We start from the raw sequence: 21,508 nt of genomic DNA on the forward strand, positions 1-21,508 counted from the left end.
CTTTTAAACATAATTTAACATTTCCTTGATGATCTAGTAGTATTAACTTGAATGTTAGTTTTTATATTGTTACAATACATTGATGCCCTCAAGATTTTGTAGGTGTTTGTCCCTCTATTAAATTTCCCTCAGCTTCTATTTCACACTTTAACCTTGCCTATATCATGCTGTTGGAATTTAATGTCTATAGAACTAAAGGCTGCCAGGAGAAACCTAGATAATGAAATCTATTAAATCAGTAACTTAATTTCACACAATTCTAATTCAGTAGGCTCAAGGTAAAAAGCAGTTGGCTCTGATCTCTTACAAAACAAAATGCATGAGGTTAATGATAGCTATTTCCTTCTCCTTTTCCCCTGGCTTTTAGGTTTACAGCTGTGTTCTGGGTTTTTCAAGTGTCAAAAAGACAACTGACATTTACTGAGCTCCTTCTATATGCCAGGAATGTAATGGAGTATGTCTCCTATACACCCTGGAATAATTCTAAGAGAGAGGAGGTCTTTATTATATCTCTAGCACTGACCGGGAAACAAGCCTGAAAGTAACCAACTTGCTCATGGCCACACAACCAGTAAGTGGAAAAAGCCAGGACCCTAACGTAAGTCTGATTCCAAAGCCTTGCTGTCACACTGTCTCCTAGAAAGGCGTTTCTCAAGGTACATTTCCCCTATCACCTTTTTTTTTTAATATATTTCATTGATCCTTCACAGAGAGGAAGGGAGAGAGACAGAGAGCCAGAAACATCGATGAGAGAGAAACATCCATCAGCCGCCTCCTGCACATCTCCTACTGGGGATGTGCCCGCAACCCAGGTACATGCCCTCGACCGGAATCGAACCTGGGACCTTTCAGTCCGCAGGCCGACGCTCCATCCACTGAGCCAAACCGGTCTCGGCCGTATCACCTTTGTTACAATCATCTTGGATGCCTGTTAAAAATGCAGAAATGGCCCTAACCGGTTTGGCTCAGTGGATAGAGCGTCATTCCGGACAAGGGCATGTACCTTGGTTGCGGGCACATCCCCAGTAGGAAGTGTGCAGGAGGCAGCTGATCGATGTTTCTAACTCTCTAACCCTCTCCCTTCCTCTCTGTAAAAAATCAATAAAATATGTTTTTAAAAAATCAATATATTAAAATAAAAAATAAAAATCATCATAAAAAATGCAGAAATGGCTACCACTCTGCACTGCTATCTAGGAGTCTCTGGAGGTGGGTCCAGGAAACCAAATTTTTGACAAGCACACCAGGTGATTTTGATAGACATTTAATGCTTGAAAATGATTGTTCTAGAACATGTAACTTAGGAAGTCTCAGTAGGGAAGATAAACATTATCTTGCATTTCCTCTGCAACTTGGGTCCAACTTCCTCAGCTGCTTTATGGGCTCCTCTTCCTGTGCCCATAACCGTGAGGGTTATGCTCTAAATCCCTGTCTCCCCCACTTCACAGTTTTCACTGGGCACCGCACCCAATTCCAAAGATTAAATTCCTATCAATATGCTTGTGACTCGTAATTCCCATGTTAGTCCAGCTTCAGAACTGCACATCCAAATCTTCATCTGCTCACTAGCTCGTAAAATGTCCTGCAGGCACAGTGAATACACCGTGCCCACAGTGGAGATCACCTTAAGAAAGAACACACGCGATCCTTCTTTTCTGTCCTCCCTCTCAGTAAGTGGCACCTCCATTAACTGAGCCCCAAACCAGAAAACTAAACATCATTCTTCACCCACTGTCCCCGTGTTTTCTCTCTCCACCCCACTACCACCTACCAAAATCCAAGCGGTCCTATTTTTCTTGCAAATATATTTACTTTTTCTCTTCTTTATTGGTTCTCAGAAAATATGCTTAAAACACCAACTCTTTTCCTACCATCTTAAATACAGTATAAACATAACTAAATCATGCTGAATCATCTAGCATTTCTATAAGTAGTGGGCATTCGTCATTTGAGGATCCCCAGAATCCAGGTATCTTTCCCATGTTAGTCCTGGGACTGCAGGGCAGGGCACAGCAAGCTTCCCCCGACAGATGCCGGAATGAGGTTGATTTTTCCTGATCCGATCGGCCAAGCAGATACTTGAACCTGGGACCTACACCTGAAGTAACAGAAAAGTCCGAGGGGAGCTCAGAATCCATCCTTAGGGCCTGGCCGGTTTGGCTCAGTGGACAGAGTGTCGGCCTGCGGACTGAAAGGTCCCAGGTTCGATTCCAGTCAAGGGCATGTACCTTGGTTGCGGGCACATTCCCAGTGGGAGGTGTGCAGGAGGCAGCTGATTGATGTTTCTCTCTCATCGATGTTTCTAACTCTCTATCCCTCTCCCCTCCTCTCTGTAAAAAATCAATAAAATATATATATATTTTTAAAAAAGAATCCATCCTTAGGGCAGTGACAATCACCGACTGGAGTAGGTGCACAATGGCTACATCACAGGGCAGCCGTATGTCCCAGCAATGTGTCTCCCAGGGGCCACACATGGGCTGAAGTCCTGGCCATCTTCCCTCCCTTAGTCCTTGCCTGCTGTCTGAGCCTGGTTGTTTAGCCTTCCCATCAATTCTGTCTGAGAGTCGATATCCTCCCAATAATCGCCTTTTCTACGCAGTTAAACAAAGTTACCTTGGGACAAATGACTAGGGAACAGAAAGATATGCAATGTGTTCAGAAATTTCCGATGTCTGTTTCTTGTATGTGAGGCCTTTCCCCCTAATGAATAACTCATGCTAGTTCCATAAGCATTAATGCTCATTTAATTAGCAGGCAAGAGGAAAATACACACCTTAATACTAAACCCTTCCAAAAAACTTTATCAAACTGATTAAGAAGTTGTTCCAGGCCCTCAGTTAAAGACATAGGAACATGTTCCTTATTTATACAGCTCGTAGAAATATAGCTGCTAATGGCAATTCAGCAATATACTTGTGGTGTTTTGAGTTATACTGTGAGGAAATATCAAATTATATATGTTTTTACTTAAGGGCCCCAAATGGCTCTGAATAATAAACAGGTGATATTTATGGGCCCAAAGAGAAGCATGTTCGTTAGGATTGAGAGTCTGGCTCATACGATCTGGTAGAGGAAATTTTAGGAATTTCCCAAACATTTTTATTTTTTTTAAGTAAAAACCAAGTGAGTTTGTTTTATACAGCCACACATTTTAAACCACAGGCATAAACATGATTAATAACACGGTAGTATGAAGCATCTGTGAATAGAGAACAAATAAATTATAGGCCTTTCTGTAGAACAGTAATTCAAAGCCCTGTTTCTCCTTTTTTGACTATTGTTTTTCTATACAACTGAAATTCAGGTAATAATTGTGATATGGTCTATTAGATGATCACAGCACATAGCTATTGCTAAGATAAGCATTACACAGAGAACATCTTCGTATCCTACCTATGATAATGAGAGAATAAAGCGTCCGGCTGCTACTCGTGCAAGGGAGAGCGGCTAACATGTTTCAGATAACCTGCCGCTCCTTCACGCACGGGAGCTGGTACCTCTCAGCCACTCTCAGCTTCGGAACACGTCCTGCCTTCAGTCTCACCTTCTCCTGGCAGCTGTCAATGTGATCTTTCCAACACCCAATCAGAGCTTCTCATGCCATCTACCAACCTTCAATGCTTACAAACTTGAACTGTTCCTGAGACAGGAAAGGCCAAACTCCTGACATGTAACCACTTGACCCCATCCCTTCCTGGCTGAGAGCCTTCACTCACCTACTGCCCCAGTGAGCCAGCTTCTACATATCATACCATTTTATGGGTCCTCTGTGCCCATTCCTCTGAGCCAGTGTACTATGCCGCTTTGTATTAATAACACCTGACACACAGATGTTCAAAGAAAGTCTACTGGTTGCTGTATCTATCTATCTCAATATATACACAGATAGGTACAGCAACATCCATATATCTATATCTACATAATAGTTATAGCAGTGCACAGTTTGATTTAAAATATATCTACCTTCAATCTCTATGTATCTTCAATCTATATATGGAAGTAGGTATATTTTAATTCAAACTGAGTCCTGTTTATTGCAAACCAACATGATTTGTCATCATCAGACCCTTCATGAGACTTAATTTATACCTGAATATCTCTACATGTTGATAAAATCCTACCGAACATCAGGTGTACATTTTAATTTCTCTGTTAGTAGGTCTCTTAACTACATATAAAGGCAGAAATAAAGGCCTTTTAGTTCACATTTATTGCGATAAATTATAAAGTTAATATTTGCATATCAAAGGCCTCAAAGCCTATAAAATTGCAATAATTCTGATAAAAAGTAGAATTAACTATTCCCCTCTTAAAGACTAACAAAGGTATTATCCTTCTTTACACAAACAAAATTATATTATAAATTTTAAATATCTGATTTCATTTACACATTTTATACATATTCATCATATAATTATAACATGCTGGTGCCTTGACCAAGGAATTTGCCTCTTATCAAATAAGTCAGGGGAAAAAGAAAAGCTTTTATGGATATTATTAAAGTTGTCATTATAAAACAACAGAACTTCCGATTGTACATACACTCTATCCTTTAACAATATTTTTAAATATTTACAGAGAACTTGGATGCTATTTCAACATCAAAAGACACTTTATAATTTTTGTCCAAACTGAAAAGGTATATCCTATTTTTCCTATCAATGGTGAGGTTGTGGCAGAAGGGAGAGCAGAGGTCAATTTCAATAAAAATTTTATTTCCTTGTCAACTTAAATGTTTTATTTTAAATGATCTGTATTAAGCCCAACTTTCTAATGACTTCTGGTCATTAGAAAAGAGACAACACTGAAAAAAGTTATAGCCACCTGGTGTAATAAATAACTTTTGATATGCATTTAGGATGATTTGGTAGGATCAAGGCTACTTGCAGCTGCCACATACTGGATGGCACTAAGAGTTTCTTTAATTGGAAAGTGGAGGGTAGGGGCAGCGAAACCTCTTTAGTGGTAAGTAAGGTTAATCCGCATAATGAACCTTACTTATCTCTTCTCACGTTTGAAAGGGGAGTGGTGAGTTTGTAATATTCTCTTTTCTAACCACTCCCCTTTCAAACATGAGAAGAGATAAGTAAGGTTCATTATGCGGATTCAAGATCATAAGGAAGTTAAAAAGAAAAAGGGAAAACCAAAATAAACCATGAGTTTGCAACCAGCTCCTCAATGAGCCATCACTTACAGGACGCTGAAGGGGCTGATAACAACCAAGCTGTGGCAAAGCATGACCATGGAGCCAGCGAGGTCGGCCCTCAGCAGCCCTGCGACAACCGCTCTTGCCTCTCTAGTTCAAACTCCTTCGACATGATCCTGTGGACGGTTCTCTATCCATCCCAATCCACCCCCACAACACTATTGCAATTGCTTCCTAAAAACCGGATCTGGTCATAAAGCCCCAGGCTTAATCAGATCCTGACCCGCTCTTGTATGTGCCCCCTCCCCTCACTCACTCTGTGCTCTGCCTTGATTCCAGCTTTGATCTCTTTGATCTCATCCAAGGCTTTTTGTAGCTCACAATCTCTGCTGTTCCCCTGCCTGGAATGCCCATTGTACCCTTCATCACCTGACAAACTCCTCCTCATTATTTAAGGCCAAATGTCCTCTCCACTAGAAAGTATTCCCTAGCTCCCCTAGGCAGTTAGCCACCCCTCCTTTGTGATCCAAAGATAGTTTATTTAAATCACATACTACACCTGGTTGAAATATCAGTTTATCCATCCAGCCCCCATTTCTAATCACACAGCTTCCTCTCACTTAAACTGTGAGTACCTCTAAGGCAGGATTATCTTAGGATTCCCAGTGCCTAGTATCCAATAGATGTTTATCAAATAAGTAAATGAATGAATGAGTGAATGAATGACTACCTTGATGGCAGTCTCCGCATCTAGGATCAAACAATTTTGATGAATGAGATTCGAACAATCAAAGGAAGAGGAAGGAGATGAAAGGATGGATGCCATTTTATGAAGTGATGAAATATGTACTCTCTCTCTATATATATTACTTAAGGGCCTCAAATGGCCATGAATAATAAATACGATAATATTTATGGATATAAAGGTAAGTGCATTTTTTTACCCTAGAGACTGGAACTACTCTTTCTAAGCCATTACTATCTTGATGGGTCAAAATGGTTTTTGGCGCAAACAGTATGTTAGCAAATATGAACAATGTATCTGTCAAGCAGTAACCAAGTACAGTTTAACCTAGTGAGTGTATCAACTCCTTCCGCGCCTCTCTAATCCATTTATCTAAATCCTACTTAGTTGGAGGATTATAGTTCTCATATATCTACATAGTTCTTTCCCAAGTTTAGGTAAATGGTTCACACAAACGGTAAACAAGACTGTACAAATCAGTTACCCAATTTCACATGAGAAAAAAAATTCATATGACACATACATTTTCCTGGAAAGAAAAAGATACAAAGGAAGGACATTAGGATCATGACAAACAAGCAATTAAAACTGTCTAAAGATAGATTCTCCCTCCCCCAAGTCCCTAAAAGGAAAAGAACTGGCTAAGAATTCCAAAGGAAGCAGCCACAGAGAAAAGAACCACTAAAAACAGATTTGAAATCTCCATGGAAACAGGAGGCTTCATAGTAACAGACAGGGAAGAATTTAAAGAAATATAAACCAGATCTTCACGCATCCACATAAGAAAGGAATGCTGGAATAATAATTTTTTAAAAGCAATGGTGGTACAGCTGGCTAAATGGATCACAAAGTAGTTAAAAACACAAATTACAAAGAATGTTGTTACCAAAAGGTTTCAACAAATAAGACTAGATATGGAAATTTAACTAATATCCCCACCACCACCCAAAAAAGCCCTCGAATTTATTTAATGAACATTAGCCTTTGAAATAAATATAAACATTCCTGAGGTTTTTGTGAAACTGGTGAATCCCTGCCCTAACAGTGGGTATATACCAGTTAGGACTGGGTGGAGGAAACAGACATTAGTATTCATTGATTGTGAAAGAAATTAGAAATGAGAAGCCTAACTGAACCAAACCATGAGGTGTTGCAACCTCCCTCCTCTGGTCTTATAAAATCGAGGATATTTCTTTATAAAAAAAAGTAAGATCTCGATCTCAATTCATGATGCTGTACAAAATTATCTATAATAATAGAAGCGTAATATGCTAATTAGACCAGACAGCCAGACGACCTTCCAGACAAAGCTGGGGCTGTGAGGTCCGAGGCAAGCCGCCACAGCTGCGAGGGCCACGCCCCGTGCACGGATTTTGTGTGCATTGGGCCTCTAGTATTTCTATAATAGTAATGCACGTAAATGACGTATGATAATCAACTAAATTTGGGCTCTAAATTTTTGGACAAAATCACCTACTTCCCTTAGCAGAAGAAAGAAGGTTGCCTGTTAATAGTTATTTATAGTTTATATTCCATTGATGGCATTATTACATTTGAACATATAAATTATTGACAGAATGCAAACTACCAACTAAATTAATTCTTAATTTGTTAACTCTATTAGTCAAAAGGTGAGATCAACTTCTAGAATCATGCATGTATTTCAAATTTATTTGAAATAGGCTCATCATTTCTGCCTAATCTATATATTTAAAAGGCTAATATACAAAGTGTCACTTTGGGAGTTCGACCAGGAGACCAGGAGTTCGATTGCTCGCTATTATGTGTGCTGACCACCAGGGGGCGGCATGGAACGAAGGCAGGCCCTAGCTGGCAGCCTGAAGGCCCCAATGGGCCCTGATCGCCAGCCAGGCCTAGGGACACTACCCATACAAGAATTTCGTGCACCGGGCCTCTAGTATTATAATAAGAAAAAAACTAAAATATGCAAATAATGTCAAATAAAACATAAATTTCCAAACAACACAAGTGACAACACTGTTAAGAATTCCATGGGAAAGCTTCTATTCAGTGATATTAAACTTTTATGTTTCTTTTCTCCTTAAGTGTCCTTTATGGAAATGAATGTTAGCTATTTCTGTATGACCCTTACTCTATAATATTCAACTTCTGACCTTCTTTTCCTAGGAAAAATAAAAACTTATACTGTTTAAATTTCAATATTTTATGACTTTATTTGTTCAAATAATGAACTTAAAATTATGTAAACTATGACTAAGAGATTTGTTAATTAGCAAATGAAGTTATAAGGTATATCTTATTGTTTCTAAATTAATATAGTGACAATAATGGTTAATAGTACGCACTCTAACCATTATGGCTAGGTTCAAAGCCCAGATCTGCCATTTACCTGCTCTGTGACCATGAACAAGTTACCTAACCTCTCTGTTCTCAGTTTTTCAAATAGTAAAATAAATGGGACTAATAATAGTACCTTACCGCATAGACAAGTTAATATAGCTGAAGTGCTTAAATAGCTAAATTCTCACAATCCTAATGGTCTTAACTTCTCCAGAGATTCCACAACTGTACCTTGGATGACAAATATTTCCTAAGGTGAAAGGCGACATAGAGAGTTATTTTACTCTCTCTGCTAATTCAATAAAACATAATTGTATTAACTTTTAGAGCATTCTGGAATTTGGAGAATTTGTCAAATAATAAAAAAGTATTATAAATCAGTCTTAGACTATAATTATTAAAGTTCTCGGTTATTCTTTCTCCATCTGTTTTCAGTTTACTCTGTATCAGGAAAAAAGGCGGGGGTGGGGGGGAGTGAACCATAGCTCCCAAGCCCTCATGCAATAGAAGTGTAGATAACTGAACAACAATACTACCTTTGTCACTTCCATAGTAATAGAACACTCCTTTACTGAGAGCACACCACCGTTTCTGCCATTCAAATCCCAGAAAGCTGTGATCTACAATAAAGGGGGAAAGGAAACAGTTTAGATAATATACATAACATATGTAAACATAACACCAGTTCTTTTTAAAAATATATTTCTTTTATTGATTTCAAGAGGAAGGGAGAGGGAGAGAGAGAGAGAAACATCAATGATGAGAGAGAACCACTGATTGTCTGCCTCCTGCACGGCCCCTACTGGGGACTGAGCCCACAACCTGGGCATGCGCCCTGTCTGGGAATCGAACCCTGACCTCCTGGTTCATAGTTCAATGCTCAACCATTGAGCCACGCCAGCCGGGCAGTTCTTTATTGTAAAAGGATATGTTCGTTAGTATGATTTCTAAGGTTCCTGTTTAGCTCTAAAATTCTAGGACTAAGTCATTTGTATTTTCTTTTCAAGAGACAAAAAAAAAGCTAAAAGGAATAAAGTGAGGCAGAGCTGGACCTGCCACGTTTATGGGGTCAACAGGACGCTAACCAACTTTCCTGCTGGGGACGGTCCACACAGCATTTGACTACACAGCCTGCAGATAATGGATTCATCTGGGTCTCATTTTCTCATCTGTTATGAAAAGGAAGGGGAGGAGCTGACTAGATTATTTCTAGTGTCTCTTTCAGCTTTAAAAGTTGGCTAAGAAAGCTAAGGAAAGCAAATGGAATATAAATAGAAAGGCCCAAAGGGAGTCCCTGAGAGATAAGCAGGATGGGAATGAAGAGACTCTGCTTTTCATTTCCCGTATCATCACACCTCCTCCGTATTTCATTTCCATTATATATTGGTGTTGACAGAGTGAGACCATATGGTCAACTCCCCATGATCATAGCCAATGGAGAGGAACACTGAATGAGCAACAGAAAATGGTAGAAAACAGGCCAGGCTGGGCCGGACCACGGCAGGCGCAGTGTATGCGAGGTGAGGCGCAGGAGAGCCTGCTGCTTGGTGGTCGGACAGTGGTGAGAAATCCCATCCCTGAGATTAGAGTCGTGGCCCGCGCCTTCCTCTGACAGGCAGGAGACAGCTCCTGAATCATTACAAATAACTGGGGTTGATAACTAAAAACCTAGCAAATGTTGGTTATAAAAATTATTTAAAGCTAAAAGCTGTACTTTTTGGTTTGGATAATGTCATCCAGATTTTTCTTAGAGTCTTAAAACTCTTCAATCACCTAACGAGAACACTGGCTCCACATGTACACTGCAAGCATCTTTTATCCAAGGATAAAACCGTTTTCAGATTTTTCATCGGAGTCTTAGTTTACCTTTTCTGCGTTTTTCAAGGTAGCCAGCCTTAAAAACACAAGGCAGGTCCTGTGCTGCCACGGGAGGAAACTGGTTTCCTGTGGGAAGTAGAGGAGAAGAGAAAGTAGTGAGCAACCCATTTTAGAAAAACCAAGTCCCAGGTCTCATTAGATTCAGTGTACTTTTAATTACCCAAATAAATTCAATCCACGCTTTGTTTCAGACCCATTCCATAGCTTAGTCCCTTTCCTCCTCCTTAAAAAAAAAAAAAAAAATAGTTCTATACTCCTATATCTTAATATATCATGCTCCCCCAAATACAGCAATATTATGGAACAAGATGATTTCTAAAGGGCAATACTTTTTGACCCACAGTCTAAGGCAGCGGTTCTCAACCTGTGGGTCGCGACCCCTTTGGCGGTTGAACGACCCTTTCACAGGGGTCGCCTAAGACCATCCTGCATATCAGATATTTACATTACGATTCATAACAGTAGCAACATTACAGTTATGAAGTAGCAACAAAAATAATTTTATGGTTGGATCACAACATGAGGAACTGTATTTAAAGGGCCAGAAGGTTGAGAACCACTGGTCTAAGGAAAGGACTAGGAAACTATTAAAAATAAATGAAATGAAATCCTGAAAGAGATTTCAAATAAATCATGTACACTTCTTTATATTTATGTTGGATTAACTCTTCAAGAATTTTGATACATGCCGACTCTTACTTGGATATCCCTCTTCTTATCAAGTAAAACATAAAATGATTTTCCCCAAAAAGCAAATGCTAAAATTTGTTTCTCTGAGCCCATAGCCAAATTCTCTCTTCCTGGTTGTACTCACAGAGAAATTCATTTGTCTAAACATTTTTTGCTATTTGCCCAATATCTAGGGTTTGTTTAATACACATGTAAATTTTTTTAAAAGTTTAATAATAGCCCTAACCGGATTGGCTCAGTGGATAGAGCGTCGGCCTGCGGACTCAAGGGTCCCAGGTTCAGTTCCGGTCAAGGGCATGTACCTTGGCTGCAGGCACATTCCCAATAGGGGGCGTGCAGGAGGCAGCTGATTGATGTTCCTCTCTCATCGATGTTTCTAACTCTCTATCCCTCTCCCTTCCTCTCTGTAAAAAAAACAATAAAATATATATATTTTAAAAAGTTTCATAATAATCATCCCTTTAGATACTTTAGCTTTTTAAAATTAAATTTATTGGAGTAACATTGGCCAATAACATTATATAAGTTTCAGGTGTACAACTGTATAACACATCATCTGTATATTCTATGTGTGCTCAACACTGAAGTCTAGTCTCCCTCCATCACCATATACTTGACCCCCTTTACCCTCTCATCCTCCCCCCGCCCTAGATTTTAAGTTCTTAAAAGACCCATTTGATTTGTATAGCACCATAAACATATAAACACTGAATACTTTTGTTAGAAATTGAAATTTTGTAACAAGATATAAAAAGTAATAACTTCCCTTTTAAAAACATGAATTGTCGCAACATTTAGACCTCATACTTACAATGATTGATAGTATGCCACCATTTAAGAAGATTCACATTGATTCAAAGAATTAAGGCTCTACAAATGTAGGTATAATGACTTATGGAGGCTAATATAAACCTATCTGGCAGGTAACGAAAGAAGAGCTGCCAAACACCACAATTATATGATCTCACCAGGAGAAACCACGCAACACAGCCAAATATACAACATTCTAACAAATTCACAATTACATTATCAGTTCTGTTTCACTATCAAAATTCACACCCTTGTCCCCGAAATAAATTTAGTTCTGAACTTTAATCCTTTGGCACATAGCAGACATTCAATCAAATGTTAGGTTTTATTGTTATAATTCAATAATTGTATGTTAGTGTAACTGTATCTATTAATTTGAATGAATAGATGCTCCTGTAAATTTAAGACCAATGTTCCTTAGAGAATTTTAATGAGAAAAAGGGAAAAAGCATGATTTGGTAACTGCACAAGTTAAGCATAGTAGTTCTTTTAAAAGCAGTTCAAAGATTTCCTTTCGGTGAGGTGAAAGTGGTTGACAGAGCAATTATAACTAAGGGAAGAAGAAGAATTAACTACTAGTGTGGAACAGACTGTTTCTGCTGCAGAGGACAACTACATGGGCTTGCTTAAGGGTAAGCGTTCAGTACCCTAAGGAACCAAGCACATACTGACCAAGACTAGTTTCCCTTTTATGACATGAACATGCATTGGTTCTATAATGGTCCTACTTTCTAAAGCACCTTACAAGAGCAGGCAAGGAATGGGTCTTTGTCCAACTTGCAACTCAGAAGTCTGAAACATGCACAATGGTAACAAGAGCACCGTGAATTCAAATAAGATTCAAATAAGCACGAATCAAGTGCCTACTATATTCCTAGCAACTCGGGGTGGGGTTGGGGGTGGGGGAGGAGACAGTAGTGGAATCCAAATTTTCTTAGATTGGTATTTTACTCACGAGGACACTGTTTTTAAAAGTTAACTCAAGAGTTCTAGAGTCTCTTGAAACTTTTGCCTTAAAAACAAACTGTGTATATAGCGGATGTATCCCACCAGCAAGTTAAAGACTAAATTGTGCAATCTGAAAAAAATGGAGAAGAATTCCATTATTTCCAGTATTTCATGCATTATAATTTTGCATAAAGGTAGAAAAATGCTTTCTGTTTTATCTCCTACATATTTCAAGATCATGTCCAAGATCTTGTACGCATTTCTGGCTGAAGAGTATATTGGGTACTTAGCTTTAGAAAACAGTTTGTCAATGAACTTCAGTTCCCAGAGCCACTCCTGACTCAGAACTCTATTCCACAAGTGCAATTTCATTACCCGTTACTTCACATCTGCACACACAAACTTAGGTGCCACTTTCCCTGATTTGAAAGCCTCTGCAATAGATACAAAGACACAGAGTTGCTGACACTTATATTATTCTAAAAGGTTTTAACTGCAAAAATTCACTTGTGTGCCTGCAGAACGAAAAAGAGAAACTATGCCCTAACAAGAAAGAGAAACCTAAACTTAATGAATACCAATATTAAATAAAATGGTTTCGTGATATAGCAGATACCCAGAATCTCAGTTTTATATTAATATTGATTTCAAGATACATGGCATAGGTTACAGAGGTCTGTAATGAAACCCCAGTTCTACAAATGTGTGACCTTCAGCAGGTCACTAAGCCTCTCTGGCTATCAGTGTCCTCATCTAAAATAATGAAAAAATTAGGTTAGATTATCTCTAAGGCCCTCCTAATTCTAGGATTCCATGAAATAAATCCACACTAATACTTTCCCTTGTACTTTCATTAACAAATGGCCCTGCTCCCCAGTGGGTTCAACTTTCAAAGATATCAAATGTAGAAACTGTTCACAATATAGTTTTTGTAAAGCAACTGATAACTTCCTGGAGGTCTAGCATAGAATTACTTGTTTTATGTCATTTTAAAGGTTTAATGAGACCTTGGTCTAGAATACCCATAAAGAAAATAAATACATGAATTAATATTTTTCATATTCTATTAATTCTCCCCTTCACATGAAAAATTTAGAATTTCACATCTTTTTATCAATTTGTTTTAGTAGCACAAATAAAATCATTTTCAATGGACATATGAAACAATCTATATATATAAAAGCCTAAGCGACCATTACGACTGGTCAACAGAACAACCGGTGGATTAAATGACCAGTCGCTATGATGCACACTGACCACCAGGGGGCAGATGCTCAACGCAGGAGCTGCTCCCTGGTGGTCAGTGCACTCCCACAGCCAATCTCCCGTGGTCCTGCCCAGGCTGGCTTCCCCGATCGGGACTGGGTAAGAAGGCCCCAATCACTCTGATTGCTGGCCAGGCCGAGGGACCCCACCCATGCACGAATTCATGTACCGGGCCTCTAGTAACCTGTAAGAAAATAGCCACTACAGTCAGTAAAAGGTTACTAACTCTAGTGGCTATTTTACTTCAGCATAGTCCTTTCACAGAGCTTATTTTTTCCCTTATCACGATTATTCTTTTCAGAAAGGACATCACCAGAACTAGTTGATGTCTAAGGTTATCATAATATGCCCTTTAATAAAAAAGGCTCATAGTGGGCTTAGACACAAAGATTGTCAACTTCTAATTAGTAGGACCACAGAATTCCCAGGGGTTAAGCCTTGGGGACAAGGCTTTAAACACTAATACAGTGACCCATGTAGTAACACTGAGGGCAAAAGCAGAGGTTGCAACTCACAGGTTTGCCATCTGTTCGTCTTTCCCAGCTCTATAAAGTGGCAAGCCACTTTGAAAGCTACCAAGCAAAAACTGAATAACTATTAGGATAATTCAAGTTTGCCTTTATTAGCTCTACTTCTTGAAATGGAAATTCCTAATGCCTCCTGGGAGTTCCAATATGTCTTCAAACAGGACTGTCTGAAACCAAAGAAGACACTAGCTATTAACATTATAGCTATATGTATGCAGGAAATGCTTCATGTTTATGATCAAGATGTATTAAAGGCCTATTCTCAGTCTAATAAAAAATACATACGTATATAATTGTGGCTGCTACCAATTTTCATGGAAGTCTACCAAAATATGTAAAATTCAAATGGCAATAATAGAATGATTAAGAGAATAATTAAGAGTCAGAATTAAGAAGAATCTGAAATCAAGTATGTTCATCAATATCCAGTAAATAATAGTCAAAAAGCCATAGATTAAAAGTATTATTCATAGTTATATTTTCCTTCTCTTTCAATTAAAACTGCTTCTTTTACCTTAGAGTGTGCTTAAGTGTATGACCAGAATTTGAACTACCTAATTACATTTCTGAAGACTGCTTTTTTAGATAAATTTTTAATATAGGACTGCTATCCTTAGCTCATAAAATTAGATATACAGAAAGTATTTCTTTAAGATTCCTGATTCCTTGGTCCAATGATAGTCCACAAGATATCACATTTTTATAATACATAAAAATTATTCCTTACAGAATTAAAGAATGCGTTTTACCTAAAAATTCCAGAATTACTTGTTTGTAGAAACCCCTGTAATACTCCCTCAATTATTTACAGGGATGGAAGCATATGAATATACTGAATCAGTCATTAAAAAATATGGTTCACTATGAGAAATTTCACTCTAAAGACAAGATTACTATTTCATATATTTATAATGCAGAGTACCCTTTACACTTTTACATTTTGGTAAAGGCTACTTTTAAATAATCCTATATAATAAAAGGGTAATATGCAAATAGACCAAATGACAGAACAACCCAACAACCAATCAAAGCGTAATATGCTAATGATATACTAAGGCTGCTCAACTGCTCGCTATGATGTGCACTGACCACCAGGGGGCAGTCAGTCAACTGGTCGACCAGTCACTATGACATGCACTGACCACCAGGGGGAAGACAGTCGACTGGTCGACCAGTCGCTATGATGTACACTGACCACCAGGGTGCAGATGCTCTGACCGGTAGGTTAGCTTGCTGCTGGGGTCCGGCCGATCAGGACTGAGTGAGAGGGGCCGGACATGCCTGGAGCCCTTCCATGATCCCTCAGCCTGGCCTGTACCCTCTCACAATCCAGGACCCCTCGGGGGATGTCGGAGAGATGGTTTCAGTCCAATCCCACAGGCCACTCCCCTTGGGAGGGTGCCAAACGCAGGGCTCATGGCTGGCTCATGGCTGGCGAGTGCTGCTGCGGCAGCGTGACCCTCTCCCAATCCAGACTGGGTGCGAGTCCGCAGCAGGCACAGTGGGGCTGGGATGAGTGGGAGTGGCAGGTAGGAGCTGCAGGCAGCATTGGACTGCGGGTTTTGGCCGATCCCTGCAGGTCACCCAGAGGGACCCCACCCATGCACGAATTCGTGCACTGGGCCTCTAGTAGATCATAAGATTTCAGGGAAAGAATTTAAACAAAATTTTATCTCTTATATAGAGTAACTTTTCAATTACTTTGTATCTGTCTATATCTTTTTTTTTTAAGTGGCTTAATGCAAATTTATTATCTTACTAGGGGCCCGGTGCACGAAATTCATGCACTGGGTGTGGGGGGGGGGGGGAGAGTGTCCCTCAGCCCAGCCTGCCCCCTCTCACATACTGGGAGCCCTCAGGCGTTGACCCCATCACCCTCCGATCGCCTGATCGGCCCCTTGCCCAGACCTGACGCCTCCGCCAGAGGTGTCAGGCTTGGACAGGGGACCTCCATCTCCCCCCGATCACTGGCTCTGGCCCCCGCCCAGGCCTGAGGCCTCTGGCCCAGGAATCATGCCTGGGCAGGGCACCCCCATCTCCCTCTGATCGCTTGCTCCACCCCCCGCCCAAGCCTGACGCCTCTGACCCAGGCTTCAGGCCTGGGCAAGGGGACCATCATATCCCCCCAATCCCCGGCTCCGCCCCCCACCCAGGCCTGATGCCTCAGCCAGAGGAGTTGACCCTCATCACCCTCCGATCACCAATCACTGGATCGGCCCCTTGACCAGGCCTGAGGCCTCCGGCAGAGGTGTCAGGCCTGGGCAGGGGACCCCCAGTTCCCCGCGGTTGCAGGCTCCGCCCCTGCCCAGGCCTAACGCCTCTGGCCTAGGCATCCGGCCCGGGCAGCGGGGACCTGCAGTGGCAGCGGGGGGCACCGCGATCGTGGGCTTTGCTTTAGGCCCAGGCAAGGGACCCCTAGCTCCTGGGACTGCCAGCTTCGACCTTGCCCAGCTCCCATCGCTGGCTCCACCCCTACTTCCTGCTATCACTGGCCAGGGCGGCAAAGGCGCCTGATTCTCCAATCATGGCTGGGGGACAGGGCAAAGGCGGCCCCAGGGCCGCCTTTGCCCTGCCCCCCAGCTCTTAGCTCCCCCCTGGGTTTCCAATCACTGTCAGTGGCAGGGGGCTTCTTCCTGCTTTCCCTTTTGCCTCCCTGCATTGTGCCTACATATGCAAATTAGCCGCCATCTTGTTGGCAGTTAACTGCCAATCTTAGTTGGCAGTTAACTGCCAATCTTAGTTGGCAGTTAATCTGCATATAGCCCTGATTAGCCAATGAAAAAGGTATCGCCGTACGCCAATTACCATTTTTCTCTTTTATTAGTGTAGATAGTTTTGGAGGTCAGTAATCCAAAGAATGTCTCATTGAGCTAAAATCAAGGTGTCAGGAGGGCTGTGTTCCTTCTGGAGGCTCTAGGGGAGTATCTATTTCCTTGCTGTCCTGCTCCCAGAAGCTAACCTAGTTCATTGGCTATTGGCCCCTTCCATCTCCAAAGCCAGCAGTAGCTAGCTGAGTTTTTCTCACAAAGGCGTCTCTCTGGTTCTTATTCTTCTGCCCTCTTTCTTCTTCTCCATTTAAGGGATATTGTATGTACAGTGGGCCCACCGAAATCATCTCCTTATTTTAAGGTCAGCTGATTAGCAACCTTACTTCACCTACAGCTTCACATCCCCTTGCCATGCAACAACACATTTACAGGTTCCAAGGGCTGGGATGTGCGCTTCTTTGGGGGACTATTATTGTGTCTACTGTACCCCTTATTATACATAAAAATTGGCTACTAATTTTTCTATATATGGGCATGTATGTATCTGCCTATATCTTAATCATCTTCTCTAAAGCAAAAAAAAAATAATTTAACTCAGAAAAACAATAGCCTTTTTTTAAAAAAAAAAGAGTCTATGATAAATAACTACTTTGAGAAAATCAGATATAAGCTTAAAATGGAATACAGTTTTCTCTTTAAGTTAAAATAAAATTCTAAATAAATCAAAAATTTAACAGATGCTCTAAATCAGGGGTCCTCAAACTACGGCCCACGGGCCACATGCGGCCCGCCAAAAACATCTATGCGGCCCGCCGGGTGTTTTTGCCGCCACTGTGTGCATAGGAATTTGTTCATAGTTTTTTTTTTAAACTATAGTCCAGCCCTCCAACGGTCTGCGGGACAGTGAACTGGCCCCCTGTCTAAAAAGTTTGAGGACCCCTGCTCTAAATAATATAAAATTAAATATAGCCTAGCTGGTATTGCTCAGTGGTTGAGCATCGACCTTTGAACCAGGAGGTCATGGCATATGTCTGGGTTGTCCACTCGGTCCCTGGTGTGGGGCTTGCAAGAAGCAGCCAATCAATGATTCCCTCTCATCATTGATGTTTTTCTCTTTCTCTCCCTCTTCCTTCCTCTCTGAAATCAATAAAAAGATATTTTTTAAAAAGTATATACAATTATGAACTGGGTTTTAATTTAATATTTTTCTTTAACACAATAAAGGTATGCTGATCTGATTTTGCATCTTAGAATTGTGGTTAAATCCTGGGTTCAAATAGCAGCTTGACCACTACTGTGACTTAGATAAGTTACTTGATCTCTAACTTTAGTTTTCAAATCTTTTTGAAATTTTTATCTATCTATCTATCTATTTATTTATTTATTTATTTATTTTTATTGATTTGAGAGAGAGAGAGCACGCACAAATACCTATGTAGAAAAATATTCATTAATGTTAAGGGAATCTGAGTGAAGGGTATAATGGAAATTCTTTGTATTATTCTTGAACTTCTCTATAAATGACATATTTTCAAATGTAAATATATATATATATATATTACAATTAAAGGCAAAACTAGAAGTCAGGCTAGAACACAAAACAAGTTGAAACTACAAAGTCATTTACACGTAGCAAGGGTGGGCCAAGAATTCAGTTGTAAGCTTTATAACAAGCCAACATGAAGTAAAAAATAATAAATGGTGTGATTCATTGCCCATAAGATAAATACAAATCATTGCTCAGGGAGGAACATACAACAGCTATTCCTGGTTCCTGGTACTGAAATGAGAAAGAAATTTCTCCCATGTGTTCTCAATGTCCACAATAACATTTTTATAGTAAGTAAAATCAAAGTTTATAGGGCTGCTTTGTATAGCATCACTCATATCAAGCCAACAGCATAATGCCAAAGCAAACTTCAGTAAAGCAACTCTAGGGAGTACAAAACCAGGCTGCCAAGTACTGTCCATAGCTCCCAAGTAGCGCTGTGAAACTCAAGGATAAGATCATAGATCGCTTATAAGAATAGACGCCCTACATATTTTTCAGGAAGTCCTTCCAAAATACTATTTGTCTTCATCAAACACTAATCTACCAAATAATGACTTTTTCAAGGTGTGGATGTCAAAATAAATCAGGTAGAGAATATGAACCAGGCAATTCATAGAATAAGCACAAAAGTTAATAAACATGAGAAAAGATGAGTGTTTACTGCTTAATTGCCTTTATCATAATCCTCCTCCCCTTTACTAAGTAAGGAGATACAGGTTCCATGGGCTTGGAGATCATGACTGTCTCGCCCAGATTAGTGCTGGGGGCACAGTTAGTACTCACAAATTTTGCTGCATTAATAAACAAACTTCACAAAAACTAAAGAAACAAACTAAAACAGGAAACTACTTTTTTAACTAAAGAGTTAAAACTTAAAAAAAAGTAATAACATCAAATAACAGGGAGGACATAAAGAGACAGTACTTAAATGCACTGCTTCTGGGAGTGTAACTTCCTGCAGCTCTGTGGATGAGAGCTCGACTCTAAGAATTCAACTCCTAAGAATTTACCCTACAAAAATAAATAAACAAACAAACAAGTAAATAAAGCACAAGTTCATAATGGTGTACGAGCCAGAATAGTCACTTAACTGCTATTTGTGACAGCAGAAAATGGAAAATATCCAGCAAGAGGGGCATTATGAAACCATTTAAAATAATGTGTATTATTTGAATATTCATATGTAGATCTATGTGTATCAATGTAGAAGGGTATGTACTAATGTAGAAAGATGTTCATGATATTTAGTTGAAAACCATAAATTTTAGAGTGACATGTCGTCTTATCCCATTTAAAAAAATAAATGATTCCATTTCTTTGAGCACAATTACATTTGCATAATTCAGAGGGGAGACGTCTGAAAGGATATACTCAGAACTGTTAACTTCTAGGGAGCTATTTTTGGTGGAAAAAACAACAACTTTTTTCTTTGTTACAAGCATGTATGACATTTAAAAGTTTACATAATTGAATTTTTAAATGAAAAAGAAAAACAAAATGTATGTAGGTTTTTAAGTAATTAAATTTCAATATTTAAATGAAATATATTATAGTATTTATATCATACCCAGAAAAGCTTCAACCACTAACCCAGATCTAATTTAGTCAATATGTATAGTTGTATGGTAAAATAATACAACTTGAAAACAGTCCTCTCAACTCCTCTGAAAGTCTAACTCTGCGAATGCTCACATACCTGGGTATTCTTCAAACAGACCAAGTCTCATGCACCCACACAGCTTCCACCCTGCCCGGAAGGCACCACCCTTCACCTGTCCCACTGTGGCATCCCTCCTACTCTCACTGTCTAGAACAGTGATAGCGAACCTATGACACGCGTGTCAGAGGTGACACGCAAACTCATTTTTTTGGTTGATTTTTCTTTGTTAAATGGCATTTAAATATATAAAATAAATATAAAAAATATAAGTCTTTGTTTTACTATGGTTGCAAATATCAAAAAATTTCTATATGTGACACGGCACCAGAATTAGGGTTTTTCAAAATGCTGACACGCCAAACTCAAAAGGTTCGCCATCACTGGTCTAGAAGCTTCCAGCTCACCCTTCAAGACACAGCTCTCAAAAAAACCTTCCCATTGTGACATAATGAAAACATCTTCAAGAAAATGACTTTCTTTAAAAGATTAAAGGGAAATATTTTCTCTGATATAGATAATTCTTACTATTGATTTTTAGTGTTCTAAAAAGTCATTTAAATGAAACAAAATAGCCCCTGATTTTTAATTATCCAGATATTTCTACAATTTCTAAAATTTTCCATCTAATTATAGAAACAACCAAAACCTTCAAGATAAACTCTGTTCTGGAAAAAATACTGATTGATTTTTGGAAGTCCGCATGAACTAGACATGTTCGTGGTTGGAAAACATGCATGATGATGAATTTAAATGTTTTAAAAATGAAATTAACCTAATTTAGGGGGTATTACAAAAATAATACAATAATGCATTTTTTTTGTTCTACTTCAAATTAAGTGCCTTCAGACTGCTTCATGTAAAAATATGCCTAAAAATAATTGTGCCAGGCTATAACTGGTATTCCAAAATCCACGTGGGAAATGAATTTTATGGCTATAGTATAAACTTCTAAAATCCTGAAGTTTTAATAGATATGCTGACACAACCTGGACCATAACAGTTTTAGCAACTGCTGCTACAATAAATCTGTCAGTTTCTATAATGCCTATGACAAATCCATTAATATGAATGATGTACACTTCCCATAGCATACCACACAGCAACTGCACAAGTTATGTCATCTCCATTCAAAGTAGCAAATCAGTAATCAATATTTGTAAAAGCAACAGCTAATCCTTTGTAGAATCACTGGT

General features: G+C 39.4%; 1 protein-coding gene across 1 annotated transcript in view; it reads right to left on the reverse strand.

Moving 5' to 3' along the window:
- SKAP2 (src kinase associated phosphoprotein 2) overlaps nucleotides 1-21,508 on the reverse strand; it is a gene marked incomplete at its 5' end in the record, with an annotated part of 151,879 nt that overhangs the window by 57,017 nt on the left and 73,354 nt on the right. The window contains 2 exons of the mRNA XM_081102291.1: nucleotides 8,753-8,836; nucleotides 10,083-10,160. Coding sequence (XP_080958417.1) covers nucleotides 8,753-8,836; nucleotides 10,083-10,160 — 162 coding nt within the window. The remainder of the gene's footprint in view (nucleotides 1-8,752; nucleotides 8,837-10,082; nucleotides 10,161-21,508) is intronic.

Source organism: Myotis nattereri, assembly GCF_964212035.1.
Source record: "Myotis nattereri genome assembly, chromosome: 11".
Classification (NCBI taxonomy): domain Eukaryota; kingdom Metazoa; phylum Chordata; class Mammalia; order Chiroptera; family Vespertilionidae; genus Myotis; species Myotis nattereri.